This window comes from Lontra canadensis, unplaced genomic scaffold (genome assembly GCF_010015895.1).
Source record: "Lontra canadensis isolate GAN:19392208 unplaced genomic scaffold, GSC_riverotter_1.0 scaffold107, whole genome shotgun sequence".
Lineage (NCBI taxonomy): Eukaryota > Metazoa > Chordata > Mammalia > Carnivora > Mustelidae > Lontra > Lontra canadensis.
This window is the reverse complement of record NW_022631101.1, coordinates 718,726-736,552: the sequence shown is the minus strand read 5'-3', so window position 1 is coordinate 736,552 and position 17,827 is coordinate 718,726. Positions and strand designations below refer to the sequence as shown.

At 40.5% G+C, this 17,827-nt stretch overlaps 1 protein-coding gene across 3 annotated transcripts in view; it reads left to right on the top strand.

Annotated features, from left to right (window-relative positions):
• The window catches only part of ZNF112 (zinc finger protein 112), a 39,382-nt gene extending 22,587 nt beyond the window's left edge, over positions 1 to 16,795 (top strand). For all 3 annotated transcript variants that reach the window (XM_032838863.1, XM_032838865.1, XM_032838864.1), the window contains exon 5: positions 13,854 to 16,795. In XM_032838863.1, the coding sequence (XP_032694754.1) occupies positions 13,854 to 16,351 (2,498 nt within the window). In that variant the 3' untranslated portion in view covers positions 16,352 to 16,795. The remainder of the gene's footprint in view (positions 1 to 13,853) is intronic.
• The last annotated feature ends 1,032 nt before the right edge of the window (positions 16,796 to 17,827 follow it).

Here is a 17,827-nt window from a genome sequence, read left to right as displayed (position 1 = left end):
AGTGAATGAATTGGTTAACAGATGCAAGGTCCTAACTGTCCTCAGTCCTCCGTGGGACAGCTGGCAGGCGTAGAATAAATCAGCACAATCAAAGGATATTCTAGAATGCTGTTTGTTTTCTTATGAAGTCCTATCCTAATTCTAATGGTGTAGGTGTGCTTGAATATAGATAGGTAGCCGTCGGGGTGCCTGGGTGGCTCAGTGGGTTCAAGCCTCTGCCTGCAGCTCAGGTCATGATCTCAGGGTCCTGGGATCGAGCCCCGTGTGGGGCTCTCTGCTCAGCGGGGAGCCTGCTTCCTCCTCTCTCTCTGCCTGCCTCACTGCCTACTTGTGATCTCTGTCTGTCAAATAAATAAAATTTTTAAGAAAAAAATTAGGTAGCCATTATCCTTAAAAGATTAAGAAAAGCCAGTCAACTAGAGTCAGTATCAAAAGTGATCAGTGCCAGCATCATAACTGGTCCTTCCCAGGTAGCAATTTCAACTGAGACCCTCTTGCATTGACTTCCTTATTCAAATGCCCAGTTCTTTATCTTTCCATTCTGCCCTCTCTTTTCATCCTCTTACCCTCTAACACCTGAAGAGTCTCTTGACCTAGCTGCAGTTTTCTTAAAATTCTTATTCAGTTTCTTTAAACTTAAAAAAAAAAAAATCTAACACCACCAAACCCATCAGTCCACCTATTTCTCCGGTCCCCAACCCCCTCCTCTCGAAACCACCAGTCTGTTCTCTGAATCTGTAAGCTTGGTATCTTCTTGTTGTATTTTAATCTACACATAAGAGAGATCATACAGTGTTTGTCTTTGTCTGACTTGTTTCACTTGGTAATACCCTCGAGGTCCATCCATGATGTTGCAAATGGCAAGATTACATTCCTGTGGGGGCACCTGGGTGGCTCGGTGGGTTAAGGCTCTGCCTTCGGTTCAGGTCATGGTCTCAGGGTCCTGGGATGGAAACCCGCATCGGGCTCTCTGCTCAGCGGGGAGTCTGCTTTCCCCCCTCTCTCTGCCTGGCTCTCTACCTACTTGTGATCTCTGTCTGTCAAATAAATAAATAAAATCTTAAAAAAAAAAAAAAAAGATTACATTCTTGTGGCTGAGTAATATTACACTATATATATATACCTATATCTATCTATATCTATCTATCTATATCTATATACACTTATCTATCTATAACTATAGGTAGATATATATATGTATGTATATATACACACGTATATATGTACATACATATATATGCACGCATACATATATAGGTATGTATGTATATATACATATATACACATACATATATACCTATATATGTATGCGTGCATATATATGTATATATACACACCAGTGTATGTGTATATAATATGTTTATGTGTTATGTGTGTGTGTGTATATGTGTATACACACCACAATTTCTTTTTTTTTTTTAAGATTTTATTTATTTATTTGACAGAGATCACAAGTAGGCAGAGAAGCAGGCAGAGAGAGAGATAGAGGGAAGCAGGCTCCCTGCTGAGCAGAGAGCCCGATACTGGACTCGACCCCAGGACCCTGATATCATGACCTGAGCTGAAGGCGGAGGGTTAACCAACTGAGCCACCCAGGCGCCCCCCACACCACAATTTCTTTATCCATTCATCTATTGATTGGCGCTTCAGTTGTTTCCCTATCTTGGCTACTGTACATAATGCTGCCGTCAACACGGGAGTCTGTATATCTTATTGAATTAACATTTTCATCTTCTTCAGATAAGTACCCAGCAGTGGAATTACTAGATCATATGGTAGTTCTCTTTTTAATTTTTTGAGGAACCCGTTTTCTGTAGTGGTTGCACAAATTTCCATTCCCACCAACAGTGCACGAGACTTCCCTTTACTCTGCATCCTGGCCAACACTTCTCTCTTTCGCCTTTTTGATGCTGGCCATTGTAACAGGTGTGAGGTGGTATTTCACTGTGGCTTCGATATGCACTTCCCTGATGATGAGTGACATTGACTATCTTTTCTTGTCTGTTGGCCATCTGTGTCTTTTTTGAAAAATATCTATTCAGATCTTCCACGCGTTTTCTATGTGGATTGTTTGGGGATTTTTTTTGCTATTGAGTTGTAGCGATTATTCATGTATTTTGTATATTAGCCCTTTATCAGCTATGTGATTTACAGTGATTTTTTTCCATTCAGTAGGTTGCCTTTTTATTTTTCTGATGGTTTACTTTGCTCTGGAGAAGCTTTTTGGTTTGATGTGGTCCCACCTTTTATTTTTTTGTTGTTGTTTTTCCTTTTGGCGTCAGATAAAATAATCACCAAGACTGAGGTCAAGGAGCTTACTGCCTGTGTTTTCTTCTAGGAGTTTCATGGTTTTAGTCTCTTCTGTTCAAGTCTTTAATCCATTTTGAGTTCATTTTTGTGTATGGTGTAAGTAAGTGGCCCAGTTTCATTCTTTTGCATGTGGCTGTCCAGTTTTCCCAACACTATATTTTGGGGAGATTTCTTTTCCCCACTGCATATTCTTGCTCCTTTTGTTGTAAATTAACTGACCACATAAGCACGGGTTTATTTCTGGGCTCTATTCTGTTCCATTGATCTATGTGCCTTTTTATATGAATACCATACTATTTATTATCTATTTACTTATTTAAATTTAATTAGCCAACATATAGTATGTCATTAGTTGCAGAGGTCGTGTTCAGTAATTCATCAGTTGTGTATATCACTTAGTGCTCATCACTATCTTACTAACCGTTGTGTTGTAATGCTGTTTGAAATAAGGGAGTATGATGCCTCTAACTTTGTTCTTTCTCAAGATTGCTTTGGCTATTTGGGGTCTTTTGTCATACAGATTTTTGGGGTTGTTTGTTCTATTTCTGCAGAAAATACCATTGAATTTTGATAGGGATTATACTGGATTTGTAATTGCTTTGGGTAGCATGGACATTTTAACAATATTAATTGTTCCAATCCATGAGCGTGAATATATTTCCATTTATTTGTGTCTTCTTCAATTTCTTTCGTTAATTTTTCTCTTCATTAATTTTGTGTCTTGCAATTTTTCCAACATATAGGTTTTTCACTTCCTTGGTTAAATTTATTCCTAGATATTTTATTCTTTGTGATGCAGTTGTAAATGGGATTGTTTTCTTAATTTCTCCAATAGTTTGTTATTAGCTTAAAGAAATGCCCAGATTTTGGGACGCCTGGGTGGCTCAGTGGGTTAAGCCGCTGCCTTCGGCTCAGGTCATGATCTCAGGATCCTGAGATCGAGTCCCGCATCGGGCTCTCTGCTCAGTGGGGAGTCTGCTTCCCTCTCTCTCTCTCTCTCTGCCTGCCTCTGTCTACTGTGATCTCTCTCTGTCAAATAAATAAAATAAAATCTTTAAAAAAAAAAAAAAAAAGAAAGAAATGCCCAGATTTTTTTTTTTTTTTCAAATCTTCGTTCTCTTGAGGATCTAGGGTATAACTTTCAGCTGGTGGCCATTGTAAACAGAAAAAAAGAAGCTGTACTCTCAAGGTTCACATATCCTGAGGGAGAGAAAGAATCTATTTTTCTTTTTTTTTTTAATTTATTTATTTGACAGACAGAGATCACAAGTAGGCAGAGAGGCAGGCAGAGAGAGACAGGAGGAAGCAGGCTCCCCGCTGAGCAGAGAGCCCGATGCGGGGCTCGATCCCACGACCCTGGGATCATGACCCGAGCCGAAGGCAGAGGCTTTAACCCACTGACGCACCCAGGCGCCCCTGAGAAAGAATCTATTTCAAGTGCTAATTTGTTCCTTATATTTTGAAACTTTAGCCCATGTAGGCATGAAACTAAAAGGTACAAACCTACTCATTGATATTTTTCCACATTTCCATATTTGAACTTTGCATTTGAGCCTTGCTATTATTTCATTGTGAAGTTTATACTTTCCTCAAATATTTAGACCAGTGGTTTTCATACTTTTCTGGTCACGTCCCCCACTATATAATATAACCCTGTACAGACAGATGTATGTATACGTACATATCTGCACATCTGATACAAGTATTTCATGCAGTGATATCTGGACATGCAGTGTACTGCTGATATCTTCTGGGTTTTTTTAAGTTACGTGCATAACCTCCTAAATCCATTTTAAGCCTCACAAATGGTTTCTCACCATTAGTGTTCTCACGCTGTTCTAGGTCATACGTTCCAAATATATCTGACAATATCTCATAATCTGTTTTCAAAAGTGCAGCCTTCCTTGCCAGTCACTAAATCATGTCTCATATTTGGAAAGTGATAAGCAAAATAATTTTACTTACAGTAAAACAAGTGATTAGGTGTACATACAGTCAACTTATCAAGCCACATAAGTAAACAGAATCTGTTTCGTGGAACTGCCTGGCTAATTCCGTCTGAGGTACAGTCATCATCCTCTTAGAGCCACCTGCAGCCCTCGCTTTCATGAGGTGTCACAGTCCCCAGGGTTTCTGAATGATGACCCTTTACCAGCCCTGTACCTTAACAGTGCCGGGGGCTGCTGATGAAAAATGAAACTCCCAGCAAGGATGGAAAGCGAAGTTTCAGTCCGTAGAGCCAGACAGACATCACGGCTCCACAAACCAAGGGCTTTGGGGCTTTTCTTTTCTTTTTCTTCTATAGCAAGTTGTTTCTGTTTTTCATTTGCTTTATGAGAGAGTGTCATCTCCCATAATATCCAAACCATCCACTTCATTAACCAGGAGATCCTTACTTTTAGTAACCTCCATCTTTCTTTCTTTCTTTCTTTCTTTTTAAGATTTTATTTATTTGAGGGAGAGAGAGAGTGAGCAAAAGAGCAGGAGCAGGGGGAGGGGCAGAGCAGGGAGCCCCACGCAGCTCCATCCCAGGACCCTGGGATCATGACCTGATCTGAAGGCAGAGGCTTAACCGACTGAGCCCCGCAGGAATCCCTTCATCTTTAAGTAAGGAGGTGCTCCCTACAAATTATCGTGCTCTTCTTTCTCTTGGTAATTGGCTGGCTACGGCTAGATCTGAATCCACTAAACTTTTCAGAAAAGTATTTGGCAATTTTAATTTTCTCTGTGGGAAGAGACTGGAAAGCAGCAACTCTGTACATCCGTGAGCATAGTATCTGGCAAGAGGGCCCCCCAAGTCCACAGGGAGGCAGTGCTCCCCCTCAACCAGGGGTACATTTCATGTCCTTGTGGCTCGGTTTTCTTATTTCTCAGGGGATGCTAACTATATCTCAGTCCTTCCCAGTTTATAGTCCTTCCTCCTGTCCAGACTCCTAGAAGGTCTGAGGATGGAATGACAGACTCCAAAGCACATGTCAAGGACGTCAGATACACCAGCAGGAGTGTTACGTGAGATTTTTGTATCTGTCAACTACTGCAGAGAAACCTCCACATTCACATTACCAGGAGCAACTTGGGCATGACTGCGTGTGTGCACGTGTGTTACACACACACACACACACACACACATGCACACACACCCCAAAGTGTCACAGCTCTTCTGGTTCTAATGATTCTTCTGCTGAGGGACCCTGAGGCCAGTACCAGCATTTGAACACCTTGGAGAAACCCAGAAACTTCCCCTTCAATGAAGACCAAAGTATCTTCAGAACACATATTAAGCTCTTTCAGTATTGGAGCTTCCCTGGCTTCGTGGTACTAATTCATTCATTCATTTATTTATTTATTTATTTATATTATTTATATTTATATTATGTTATTTATATTATATTTATATTATGTTCAGTTAGCCAACATACAGTGCTTCATTAGTTTTTGATGTGGTTCCATGATTCATTAGTTGCATAGAACACCCAGTGCTCATCACATCATGTGCCCTCCTTAACACCCATCACCCGGTTACCCAATACCCCACCCTTCTGCAACCCTCAGTTTGTTTCCTGGAGTCCAGAGTCTCTCATAGTTTGTCTCCCTCTGTGCTTTCTCCCCCCCCCCCCACTCTTTTTTTTAATGCCATGAGGAGCACCGGAGTAGCTCAGTTGGTTAAGTGTCTGCCCTCGGCTCAGGTCATGATCCTTGGGTCCTAGGATCAAGCCCAGTGTCTGGCTCTGTGCTCAGTGGGCAGTCTGCTTCTCCCTCTCCCTCTGCTACTCCACCTGGTCTCTCTCTCTCTCTCTAATTAATTAATTAAATTTAAAAATAGAAATAAAGTGCCATGAGTCCACTGGTGGACCAGATTTCTCCAGCATTATCTTTAAATAATCTCTCATAGATATTTTCTTGCACTCCAATCTCCCTCTCTGTCCCAACCTGATTGTCAATCCCTATAGTGAAAAAGAACAGCTGAGAAGTTGGTGTTTTTCTTACAGACAGTCCCTAAGAATTCCTCATCTTTAACTCTGCTTTCTTTAGTTTATTGTTATCTGGCACTGAACAAAGAAACTCCGCATTCTTATCAGTGGGTCTCAGCTGCTCTCAGCTGTTTCCTTCAGGAGTTTTAATTCCCTTATGGCTTACTAGGATATCAAACATCACTGTGTTAATAATTGAACCATAGTTTAACTTTATATGTTAACCTTAATTTAAACCTCAAGTTTTTTTTTTTAATATTTTATTTATTTATTTGAGAGAGAGAGCACATGAGAGGGTGAGAGGCAGAGAGGATGGAGAGAAGCAGATTCCCCACTGAGCACAGAGCCCAATGCAGGGATCAGTCCTAGCACCCCGAGATCATGATCTGAGCCAAAGTCAGATGCTTAACTGACGGAGCCACCCAGGCGCCCCTAAACCTCAAGTTTTAACACAAACTTTCATAAACATTTAGGGACATCTGACAGGTGCCAAACTGATGTGTATCTGGAGTTACAATTCCCTGCCAAAATTTACTTTTTTTTTTTTTAAGATTTTATTTATTTGACAGAGATCACAAGTAGGCCGAGAGGCAGGCAGAGAGAGAGGAGGAAGTAGGCTCCCTGCTGAGCTGAGAGCCCGATGCGGGGCTCAATCCCAGGATCCTGGGATCACGACCCGAGCCAAAGGCAGAGGCTTTAACCCACTGAGCCGCCCAGGCACCCCTAAGATTTACTTTTTAATAGAAAACTTAACACATTTGCCTTAACTAACTTCAGACATAAGGAAGATATGGAGAAAATGTCGTGTTGCTAATAAAATATACAAATTTGGTTTTTAAATTATACATATGTTTAGTCTGTTTTTCTTATAACTTTTTTGATCGTTAATAGTGGTTCTGATATCAAATCTCAGGCTGTGGTAGGCCTGCCAATTTTATGCTCTCATATAAAGGGGATTTTCTGCATTTTGCCCTCTGCTCCCACTCTACATAACCTCTTCTTGTTTCCATATATTATATGTTTCCCCCTGCACATTGAATTAAAACTAATTCTAAAGTTATAGCCTTGTGGAATGAAGGGGGGGGTATTGGAGCCATTTTTAACCTGGATAATTAGGTAGAATTCTCCTCACGCTCACAGGGGACATTCACAAAGATAGACCACACTCTGGGCCATAAGACACCCCTTTACCAAATTTTAAAGAAGAGAAATCATACAATGTCTGCTCTCAGACCAAAATTGAATTTTATTAGAAACCAATAAACTAAATAATTGGAAAATCTTAAAATAAACAGAGAGGCAACAACACACGTCTAAGTAACACATGGGTTAAAGTAGAATCTTGAGAGAAATGTAAAGATACTTTGAACTAAATGAAAATTAAAACACAGCTTATCAAAATTTGTGGGATGCAGAGAAAGCAGTGCTAGGAGGGAAGTTTAAAGCACTGTAGGCATATATGTTAGAACAGAAGAAAGATCTGGGGCGCCTGAGTGGCTCAGTGGGTTAAGCCTCTGCCTTCGGCTCAGGTCATGATCTCAGGGTCCTGGGATCGAGCCCCGTATCGGGCTCTCTGCTCAGCAGGGATCCTGCTTCCCTCTCTCTCTCTGCCTGCCTCTCTGCCTACTTGTGATCTCTCTCTCTCTCTCTGTCAAATAAATAAATAAAATATTTAAAAAGAAGAAAGATCTAAAATCCACCATATAAGCTCCTACCTTAGAAAACTAGAAAAAGAAGAGCAAATTAAATCCAAAGTCAGCAGAAGAAAAGAAATAATAAGAATTAGAGAAGAAATCCAACTGAAAACAGGAAACCAATAGAGGAAAACAAAAGAAAATAAAGGCTGGTTCTTTGAAAAATTAAAATCAGTAAGCATCTAGCCAGGCCAACTAAGAAGAGAGAAGATACAAATTACTAATAGCAAACATGGAAGAGGGGACATCACCCAGGTCCTATGGACATTAAAGGGATAATAAAGGAATACTATAAACAAACTCTAAGCCCACAGATTTGATAACCTAGATGCAATGTACCAATTCCATGAAGAGCCTAATTTGCCAAAACTTAACATGAGAAGAAATCGACAATCTGATAAGGAAAGAAAATCGATAACTAATAACCTTCCAAAACAGAAAGATCAAACTCATTCAATGGTGAGGAAAAGCAATGGAGACCCAAGAAATCCTCCAAAGGTTAAATATACTCTCCCAGAGCTAAGTCTCAGATGTGGTGAAGGAAGTGGCCAACTGTGCAAGTGTTTATTCGTATCCTCTACTGCCCAAAAAGTGCCTTCCTTTCTCTCGCTTTCTAAAAGGTCAGTAAGACTCTGGGAAACAAACTAAGAGTTGTGGAAAGGGAGGTGGGTGGAGGAGATGGGGTAACTGGGGGATGGGTATTAAGGAGGGCCCGTAATGTGATGAGCTCTGGATGTTATAAACAACTAATGAATCATTGAACACTATACCAAAAAAAGCCAACAGGGTCAGTAAGAATGCAAGGTCATCTCATCCTGGGTCACCCGGATTGATATTCTTGACTAGCTTCTATTAAAAGAGGAGAGAAAACGAAAATATAAATTGAGATTTTTTTTCTCTTAATTCATTACTATTAGCTCTTACTAACTAGCTTACTATTAAATTTAAAGGAATTGTTTGGTATTTACAACACCTATAACATTTGCTGTTGAATTGGTTCATAGAAGATGCTGGAATGATGGACTTTCTCCAGCTCTAAAGCAGGCTCACTAAGGAAGTGAAATAAATTATAAATTCTCAGCTTTCCTCCTTGAGATGAGGTCTTTTAGTGCTCTTTTGCAGTGCATATTTTCTCCATCAGAAAAGTTCATTTATGAATTTGACTTAACACGGTTTCTCATTGGCACCCGGCCTTTGATACTAAGATAGAACTTAAACGTTGAGAGAAGGAAAGGAAATGACAGGGTGTTCTGGTTTGCACCCCTGGCTGAAGGAAGTTCAGGTTACTGTTGTTCAATGTGTAATTTTTCCATAGAGCCTGAAACCAAGTGAAATAACCTTTTTTTCCCCTTCCTGTATTCCTTTAACATTGGAAAGCCACTGGTCAAATAGAAACTTTAATCTCTTAAATATTTGAGAGGGGTCATGTCATACGTGATGTACGGTTCTCTATTGAAAGAGGTTTTTTTTAAAATTATTTTTTATTATTGTTAGTCACCATACAGTACATCATTAGTTTTTGGTGTAGTGTTCCAAGAATCATTGTTTGCATATAACACCCCCCAAAGAACTATTCATAGCAAGCTGCTGCCATGTCCTCAAGCCACCATGTCAGTCCCAAACGATAGAACATATTAAATGGTATCTTTATGAATACATACTGAGTGTTTCTGATGATACCAAACAAAACTGTAAGCATCATGATGAACTCTAGCTAGATTCTAAGCTTCTCATGCATAAGCTGTTTACTTTATCTGCCTCCTGTAGTATGTCCCAATGCAGGACTCGATCCCGGGACCCCAGGATCGTGACCTGAGCTGAAGGCAGGCACTTAACCAACTCAGCCACCTAGATGCCCCAACATGTATTTTTTCTTCATCTTTTTTTTTGTATTTGTATTTTGTATTTGTATTTTGTATTCTTCACCTTTTTTAATGTTTTTATTTTATTTTTTATTATTTTTAAATTTTGTTAAAAATTTTTTAAGATTTTATTTATTTATGTGACAAAGATCACAAGTAGTAGGCAGAGAGGCAGGTGGAGGGGGTTAGAGGGAGGAAGCAGGTTCCCCACTGAGCAGGGAGCCTGATTTGGGGCTTGATCCCAGGACCCTGGGATCATGAACTGAGCCGAAGGCAGAGGCTTTAACCCACTGAGCCACCCAGATGCCCCTCCTTCACTTCATCTTTAGGTGATAAGATATTCATGTAACAACTGGAAGCCTGGCTTTTGAGAAGCCAGAGACATCACTAAATGTCGTAGGTTTTTTTTGGTAGGGGGGGAAGGGCAAGGGGGTAGAGAGAGAGAGAATCTTAAGCAGGCCCCACGCCCAGCACAGTCTGACATGGGGCTTGATCTCACAACCCTGAGATCATGACCTGAGCTGAAATCAAGTTGGACACTTGACCCCCTGAGCTACCCAGGCACCCCACTCGTATTTTTTCCTTAAGTACCAAGAGGAGTACGTATGGATGTGCCATAAAGTTTTACCCTGCAGTCTTTGCTGTGCCCCCGATTCTAATGCCACCCCGGCATCAGTGTGGCATTTCCTTTTTCCCTTTTTTTTAAAATATTTTATTTATTTATTTGACAGACAGAAATCACAAGTAGGCAGAGAGGCAGGCAGAGAGAGAGAGGAAGGGAAGCAGGCTCCCCGCTGAGCAGAGAACCCGATGCGGGGCTCGATCCCGGGATCCTGGGATCATGACCCGAGCCAAAGGCAGAGGCTTAACCCTCTGAGCCACCCAGGCGCCCCGCCTTTTTTTTTTTAAGTTGGGGATAATGAGGGGTTACCAGTAGATTTTATACAAGAAAAAATACACTATTTTAAGTTATTTTAAAAATTAAAAAGACTCAATCCACAAGATTCCTGTGACCTTGGCTTTTCTCATCAGCGGGTGATCCCCTAACGGTAGCCCTGCCTCTTACACAGCTTTTCAACTTTGTGGCAAATTTACTGTCACCAGTTTCTTTCCCATGAACAACAACATGTATCCATGCCCTTATAGTTCTGAGAGTGAGAATGACTCACCCTGGGATCTATTCATCATATGCTTATTGAGTAACTCCTGTTTGCTGGAATCAAAGAGTTCATCCTGGTAGATATATGTTCTAGTGTGGATAGACAGACAAACACAGAAAAGGAAGAATGATTATGTTTGAGGATAGTATTCATGTATGAAAAGAATCCTGTTTTACTGCTTTCTTTTCTGGATGCTGTAGAGAGTTAATGGGCTGTCACGTGTTAGAAAAATACATGTTGGGGCATCTCGGTGGCTGTCGGTTAAGTGTCTGCTTTCAGCTCAGGTCGTGATTCTGGGGTCCTGGGATCAAGTCCTGCATTGGGCTCCCTGATCAGCAGGAAGCCTGCTTCTCCCTCTGCCTGCTGCTCCCTCTGTTTGTTCTACCCCCATCCCTTTCTCTCTGTCAAATAAATAAGTAAAATCTTTTAAAGAAGAGAACTGGGGGCGCCTGTGTGGCTCAGTGGGTTAAGCCTCTGCCTTCAGCTCAGGTCATGATCTCAGGGTCCTGGGATCGAGCCCCGCATCGGGCTCTCTGCTCAGCGGGGAGCCTGCTTCCTTCTCTCTTTCTGCCTGCCTGTCTGCCTACTTGTGATCTCTGTCAAATAAATAAATAAAATCTTTAAAAAAAAAAAAAAGAAAAGAAAAGAACTGGAGGGGATTCTGTTAAGTGAACTAAGCCAAGCACAGAAAGACAATTATCCTATGGTTTCACTCATACGTGGAACATAAGCAGTAGCAGGAAGGACCAGAGGGGAAGGGAGGGAAATCCAAAGGGGGCAAAATCAGAGAGGGAGATGAACCATCAGAGACTATGGACTCTGAGAAACAATCTGGGCGTTTCAGAGGGGAAGATGGTGGGGGGGGGGGGAGTTGTAACAGGGTGATGGGTATTGAGGAGGACATGTGCCGTAATGAGCACTGGGTATCATACTTAACTAATGAATCATCGAACACTGCATCAAAAACTAATTATGTACTATACAGTGGCTAACTGAACATAATAAAAAAAATAATAAAACCAAGCCTGTAATGAGAAGGAAAAAAAAAAGCTTCAAGTTGCTCTTTTCCAAAATGGGAACTAAAAGATTGTTTCACTTTATATTCCTCTTAAATATCTGGGGTTTATGACATGTTTTTTTCAGTATCAACTGTGTTATGTCACTCTTCAATAAGTGAATATTCTAGATAAATGTACGTTATTACGTCAACCCTGCTGAATCCATTGTCTGCACGAAGGATACTTCTTACCAGGATATGAGGATTTGCTGTCTGCTCATAAGCAGAGTGTTAATAACTAAGTGACAGACCATTTCCACCAAAATGTGCCTGTCTTCAAGTCTTATGGTGCTTCAAAATCCCTAAACATTAAAGTATTTTTCCAGGAAAAGGACACAAGCCAAAGTCAGTGTTCATTGAGTTTTGGTTTTTGGTGATTTGCCTCAAAGGACACCCGAAGGTGCCAGGGATCTTGGCTGTGCTCCCTCCTTCAACCTCCATTTTTTTTTTTTTTTCCTGTCTTTGGAGTTGAATTCTGTCACAGTGTTTCACATTCTGATCTATACAATGTCCTTCGCTAATTGTGAAATATCTTTTTTTTTTAATTTAATTTTATGTTTTCAGTGTTCCAAGATTCATTGTTTATGCACCACTCCCAGTGCTCCATGCAATACGTGCCTTCCTTAATACCCACCACCAGGCTCACCTAACCCCCAACCCCGCTCCCTTCTAAAACCCTCCAAAGATACAAATGCAGTGAAGAGCTATATGTACCCCAATGTTCATAGCAAAAATGGCCACAATCACCAAACTGTGGAAAGAGCCAACCAAGATGCCCTTCAACAGACAAATGGATAAAGATGATATGGTTCTCAAAAAAAAAAAAAAAAATTATATGGTTCATATATACCATACAATTTTTTTAAAGAGTTGAAACTGATATAGCATAAAGTGACTTAGAAGAGTTGTTTATTCTCATGATGATAAACAGCTTATTAGAGAGTCCATATGTTGCCTCTGTGTTTACCTTTGCACAGCATTTAACACTATCTCCTAACACAAACTAAAACATTGCCATGGGGGGGTGTGGGAGGTTGGGGGAACCAGGTGGTGGGTGTTAGGGAGGGCACGGATTGCATGGAGCACTGGGTGTGGTGCAAAAACAATGAATACTGTTATGCTGAAAATAAATAAAAAACAAAAAACAAAAAACATTGCCATACCCACATGCCAGAGAAAAAAAGCAAAAGTTATTATCAGGACAAAAACCATTTGTCTGCTTGAATCCTATTCTTTCCAATTTGAGAATACCGCCTTCTAGTTTGTCTGTGGGATCTCCAGGCAACTCATGATAAACCCATGATAATACTTATATGGTTTTAATAGGGCTTTTGAACAGGGCTACCGTGTTTGATGTTTCTAGGTTGTATTGCAAAGCCCTGATTTTGAGGCATACAGATAGCCTGAATTATGTGGATCCTACTTATATTCCTGAATATAACCAAAGAAGAGCTACTTTCTAAGTACTCTTAGAAGTAGTAACATGAGGGGTGCGTGGTTCAGTGGGTTAAGCCTCTGCCTTCGGCTCAGGTCATGATCTCAGGGTCCTGGGATTGAGCTCCGCATTGGGCTCTCTGCTCAGCGGGGAGCCTGCTTCTCCCTCTCTTTCCCTACCTCTCTGTCTACTTGTGATCTCTGTCTCTGTCAAATAAACAAATAAAATCTTAAAAAAAAAAAAGTAACATGAATTTTTCCATAGTTCATTAAAGTTTCATGTCATGACCTAAGTGCAAAATCTTGAAAATCTCTGGATAAAAAATTCACTCGTGCACATGTCTAAATTCTCTTTATTATTATAGGAGCCAAGAGTCAACACAATATGGAGAGTAATCAAGAAGTGGGATTACACTACATTTCTCCCAAAGAGGTTTCTTCCCGGCAGACCTGGCAACAAGGTGCAGGCAGGTTAACCAGGTGTCAAGAGTCCATGAAAAATTTTCAAGGGAATATTTCTCAGTTGCAAAAACGAGGCGATGTCCCCTGCAAGCTTTGGGCAGGAGTCCCAGTTCATATTTCTGAAGACGAGAACTGTATATTGACTCATATAGAGGATGTTTCCAGTTACCTAGAAGGTCAAGAATTTCCATCTTGGAGATCCCAGCATTCCTGGAGGAAAATGTATCTGACACAGTCACATAATTATCAGTGTAGATGTCAGCAAATTTTGATGAAAAATAATTTCTGTAAGTGTGACAGCACCAGTTGGGTATCACATCACAATGACAATGTGGGAGTACACAGTCCAGAAAAAAACTGCCATGACTGTGGAGGGAACATCATAAAGGTTTCATTGCTTAATCAAGACTTAATTCAAACAGGGCAAAAGTCCTATCCCTGTCATGAGTACAGAAAAGCCTTCGGTGATGATTCCAGCTCGGAAGTTTATCAGCAGTTACACTTAGAAGGGAAGACGCATTCTTACCGTCTGTGTAGAAAGGGTTACAGTTCAGCTCTTTGTATTAATCCAAGGGTTCATAGAGGAGATGGTTGTATTTTTGAGAGTTCACACCTGCAGTCCCATCAGAGAGAAAATAGAGAACATACAGAGGAGAAGCCATGTAAATGTGGATATGGTGAGAACTTCAGTCAGTGCCCCTCTCTTAACACTTGTGAACTTATTCACACCGGGGAGACTTCCTGTAGATGCAATATTTATGAGAAAGACTTCAGTCATAGCTTAGACCTTAACAGTATTTTTAGGGTCTGTACTGTGGAGAAACCCCATGAACATGAAGAGAATGGGGATGTCTTTGATCAGAGTTCTTGTCTTCAAGTCCACCAGAAAACCCACACTGAAGAGAAACTATACACAGATGTGGAATATGAGAAGGGTTTTATTTGTAGCTCAAATCTTAACGTTCAGCGTAGGGTTCACATGGGAGAGATTCCTTATAATTCCGAGGACTGTGGTAATGGCTTCAGTCTGGCCTCCCATTTTCAGGACCTTCAGATAGTCCACACAAGGGAAAAGCCATATAAACATTATGCATGTGGTAACAGCTTCAACCAAAATTCATATCTTCAAGGCCATCAGAAAATTCACATTGGAGAGAAAGCTTATAAGGATTGTGGGAATGGCTTCAGTTGGAATTCAAAACTTAAAGATCGTCAGAGAGCCCACGCTGGAGAGAAGCCATACAAATGCAATGCCTGTGGTAAAGGCTTCAGTCATAGGTCAGTTCTTAATGTTCATCAGAGAGTCCACACAGGAGAGAAACCTTATAAATGTGAGGAGTGTGACAAGGGATTTAGTCGGAGTTCATACCTTCAAGCCCATCAGAGAGTCCACACTGGAGAAAAACCATACAAATGTGAAGAGTGTGGGAAGGGCTTCAGTCGCAATTCATACCTTCAAGGCCATCAGAGAGTTCACACTGGAGAAAAACCATACAAGTGTGAAGAGTGTGGGAAGGGCTTCAGTCGGAGTTCACACCTTCAAGGCCATCAGAGAGTCCACACTGGAGAAAAACCATTCAAATGTGAGGAGTGTGGGAAGGGATTCAGTTGGAGCTTTAATCTTCAAATTCATCAGAGAGTCCACACTGGAGAGAAACCCTATAAATGTGGAGAATGTGGTAAGGGCTTCAGTAAGGCCTCAACTCTTCTGGCCCATCAGAGAGTCCACACAGGAGAGAAGCCATACCAGTGTGATGAGTGTGGTAAGAGCTTCAGTCAGAGATCATACCTTCAAAGCCATCAGAGTGTCCACACTGGAGAGAGACCATATATATGTGAGGTATGTGGGAAGGGCTTCAGTCAGAAAGCATATCTTCAAGGTCATCAGAGAGTCCACACTAGAGTGAAGCCATACAAATGTGAGATGTGTGGGAAGGGCTTTAGTCAGAGTTCACGCCTTGAAGCACATCGGAGGGTCCACACAGGAGGGAAACCATACAAATGTGAGGTATGCACAAAGGGCTTCAGTGAGAGTTCACGCCTTCAAGCACATCAGAGGGTCCACACAGAAGGGAGGCCCTATAAATGTGAACAGTGTGGTAAGGGTTTCAGTGGGTTTTCAAGTCTTCAAGCTCATCACAGAGTCCACACTGGGGAAAAACCATACAAATGTGAGGTGTGTGGAAAGGGCTTCAGTCAGAGATCAAACCTTCAGGCTCATCAGAGAGTCCACACAGGAGAGAAACCATACAAATGTGATGCCTGTGGTAAGGGTTTCCGTTGGAGCTCAGGTCTCCTTATTCATCAGAGAGTCCACAGTGGTGATAAATTCTATAAAAGCGAAGAGTATGGTAAGGATTATCCTTCATCAGAGAATCCATACAGAAATGAAGTTCTATAAAACAGTTCTGTTTGTTCTGAAGCCCTCAACTAGGAACTGAAATTTTCCAATCACTACAGCTATTATAGTAGAAAAATTTTCTTTAATGAAAATGTAGTGTTTCTGCCCAACCTCGACATTCACAATAGACCACACAGCAGAGACATCTAACCGGAGAGTTCCCATAAAGGAATTTTGTCACAACTTTAACAGGCATTGTGCATGACTTTAACTGTCGTTGCACTAGGGCTTTTAAAAGAGAAGAGTGACAAAAGTACAATGATGAGTGTGCCTAAACCCATGTCCTATCTAATACAAACTTAGTGAGGGAAGGGGCTTCATTCATTACTGAGTTTACAAAACCATGACTCATTGTGTGACTCATTGTAGGTGCTCAGTACTTTTTGCTTAATGACTAAAAATGTATAAAAGTATCCTATTTAAAAATTTTATTAAGTTCATCCCCCCCCAAAAAAAATTTTTTTTTAATGTTTGGAGGAGGAATCCTGCAAGTAACCTTGATATAAGCACTTCAAGTGTGAAAACATTCCTTGAAATACTGGATATCAAGCAATATTGCAATCTGAAATTACGTGAACTTGGCTGTAACCCTGTGGGGATTGGCTCCAATCCTTTGTCCTGTCTTAAACAGGATGAGCTGAATTCTTACCATGTGGTCTCTTGCTATACAGTATACCATCAGTTTAAGTTTAGCACTGTGTGTGTGTGTGTGTGTGTGTGTGTGTACACATGTATGTGCACTTTAAACGACAGTACAAACTGAAAAACAATGTTTTTGGTTACACTGCATTTTACATAATTGACTTTTTACTCCTGCCCTGTGTGTTAAGGCAGAGTTTTACTGTAATATTCGCAAAGTGTCAGAAATGGTTACTAATGAAAAATACTTTCTTAATAAATGTCAAAATTACAATACTTTGGTTCTTTAGTCTCCATATTGACATCAAAGTTCTTTTGATCTGACTGATTTCTAAGAGTTACAGTGTTTGTCCAATTCAAACCTCCTTAGGTGTAATCTGTGATGCTTTTGGAGGGCTTTAATTTTATCAAATTCTCCATCCCTGTCCTCCCACTCACACAAAGAAAGGAAAAATCTTGAATTTTTCTGAACATCTTACGAAATGTATTGGTTATTAAGATAGGATTGCCTTTTACTTGCTAGTCTCTATCTTCCAAAAACAATGTATTCTGTTGGTGGGTTTGAAAAATACACAAGTTTGTTAGAGCAGAGTCATACTATATATGTACATGTGTATATATAGTGTATGTACACCATATATAGGATATGTAGTATTTCCAGGTGGGTATGCACATTTTACATACATGCATATATATCTATGGAAATACTATATATATATGTAAAATGTGCATACCCACCTGGAAACATAGAATAATAATTTATGATAAAGCAATTTTAATAGAAAAAATTGTAGAATGTGGGTAATTTTTTAAACTGGAAATAGGTAGGTGTTTGAA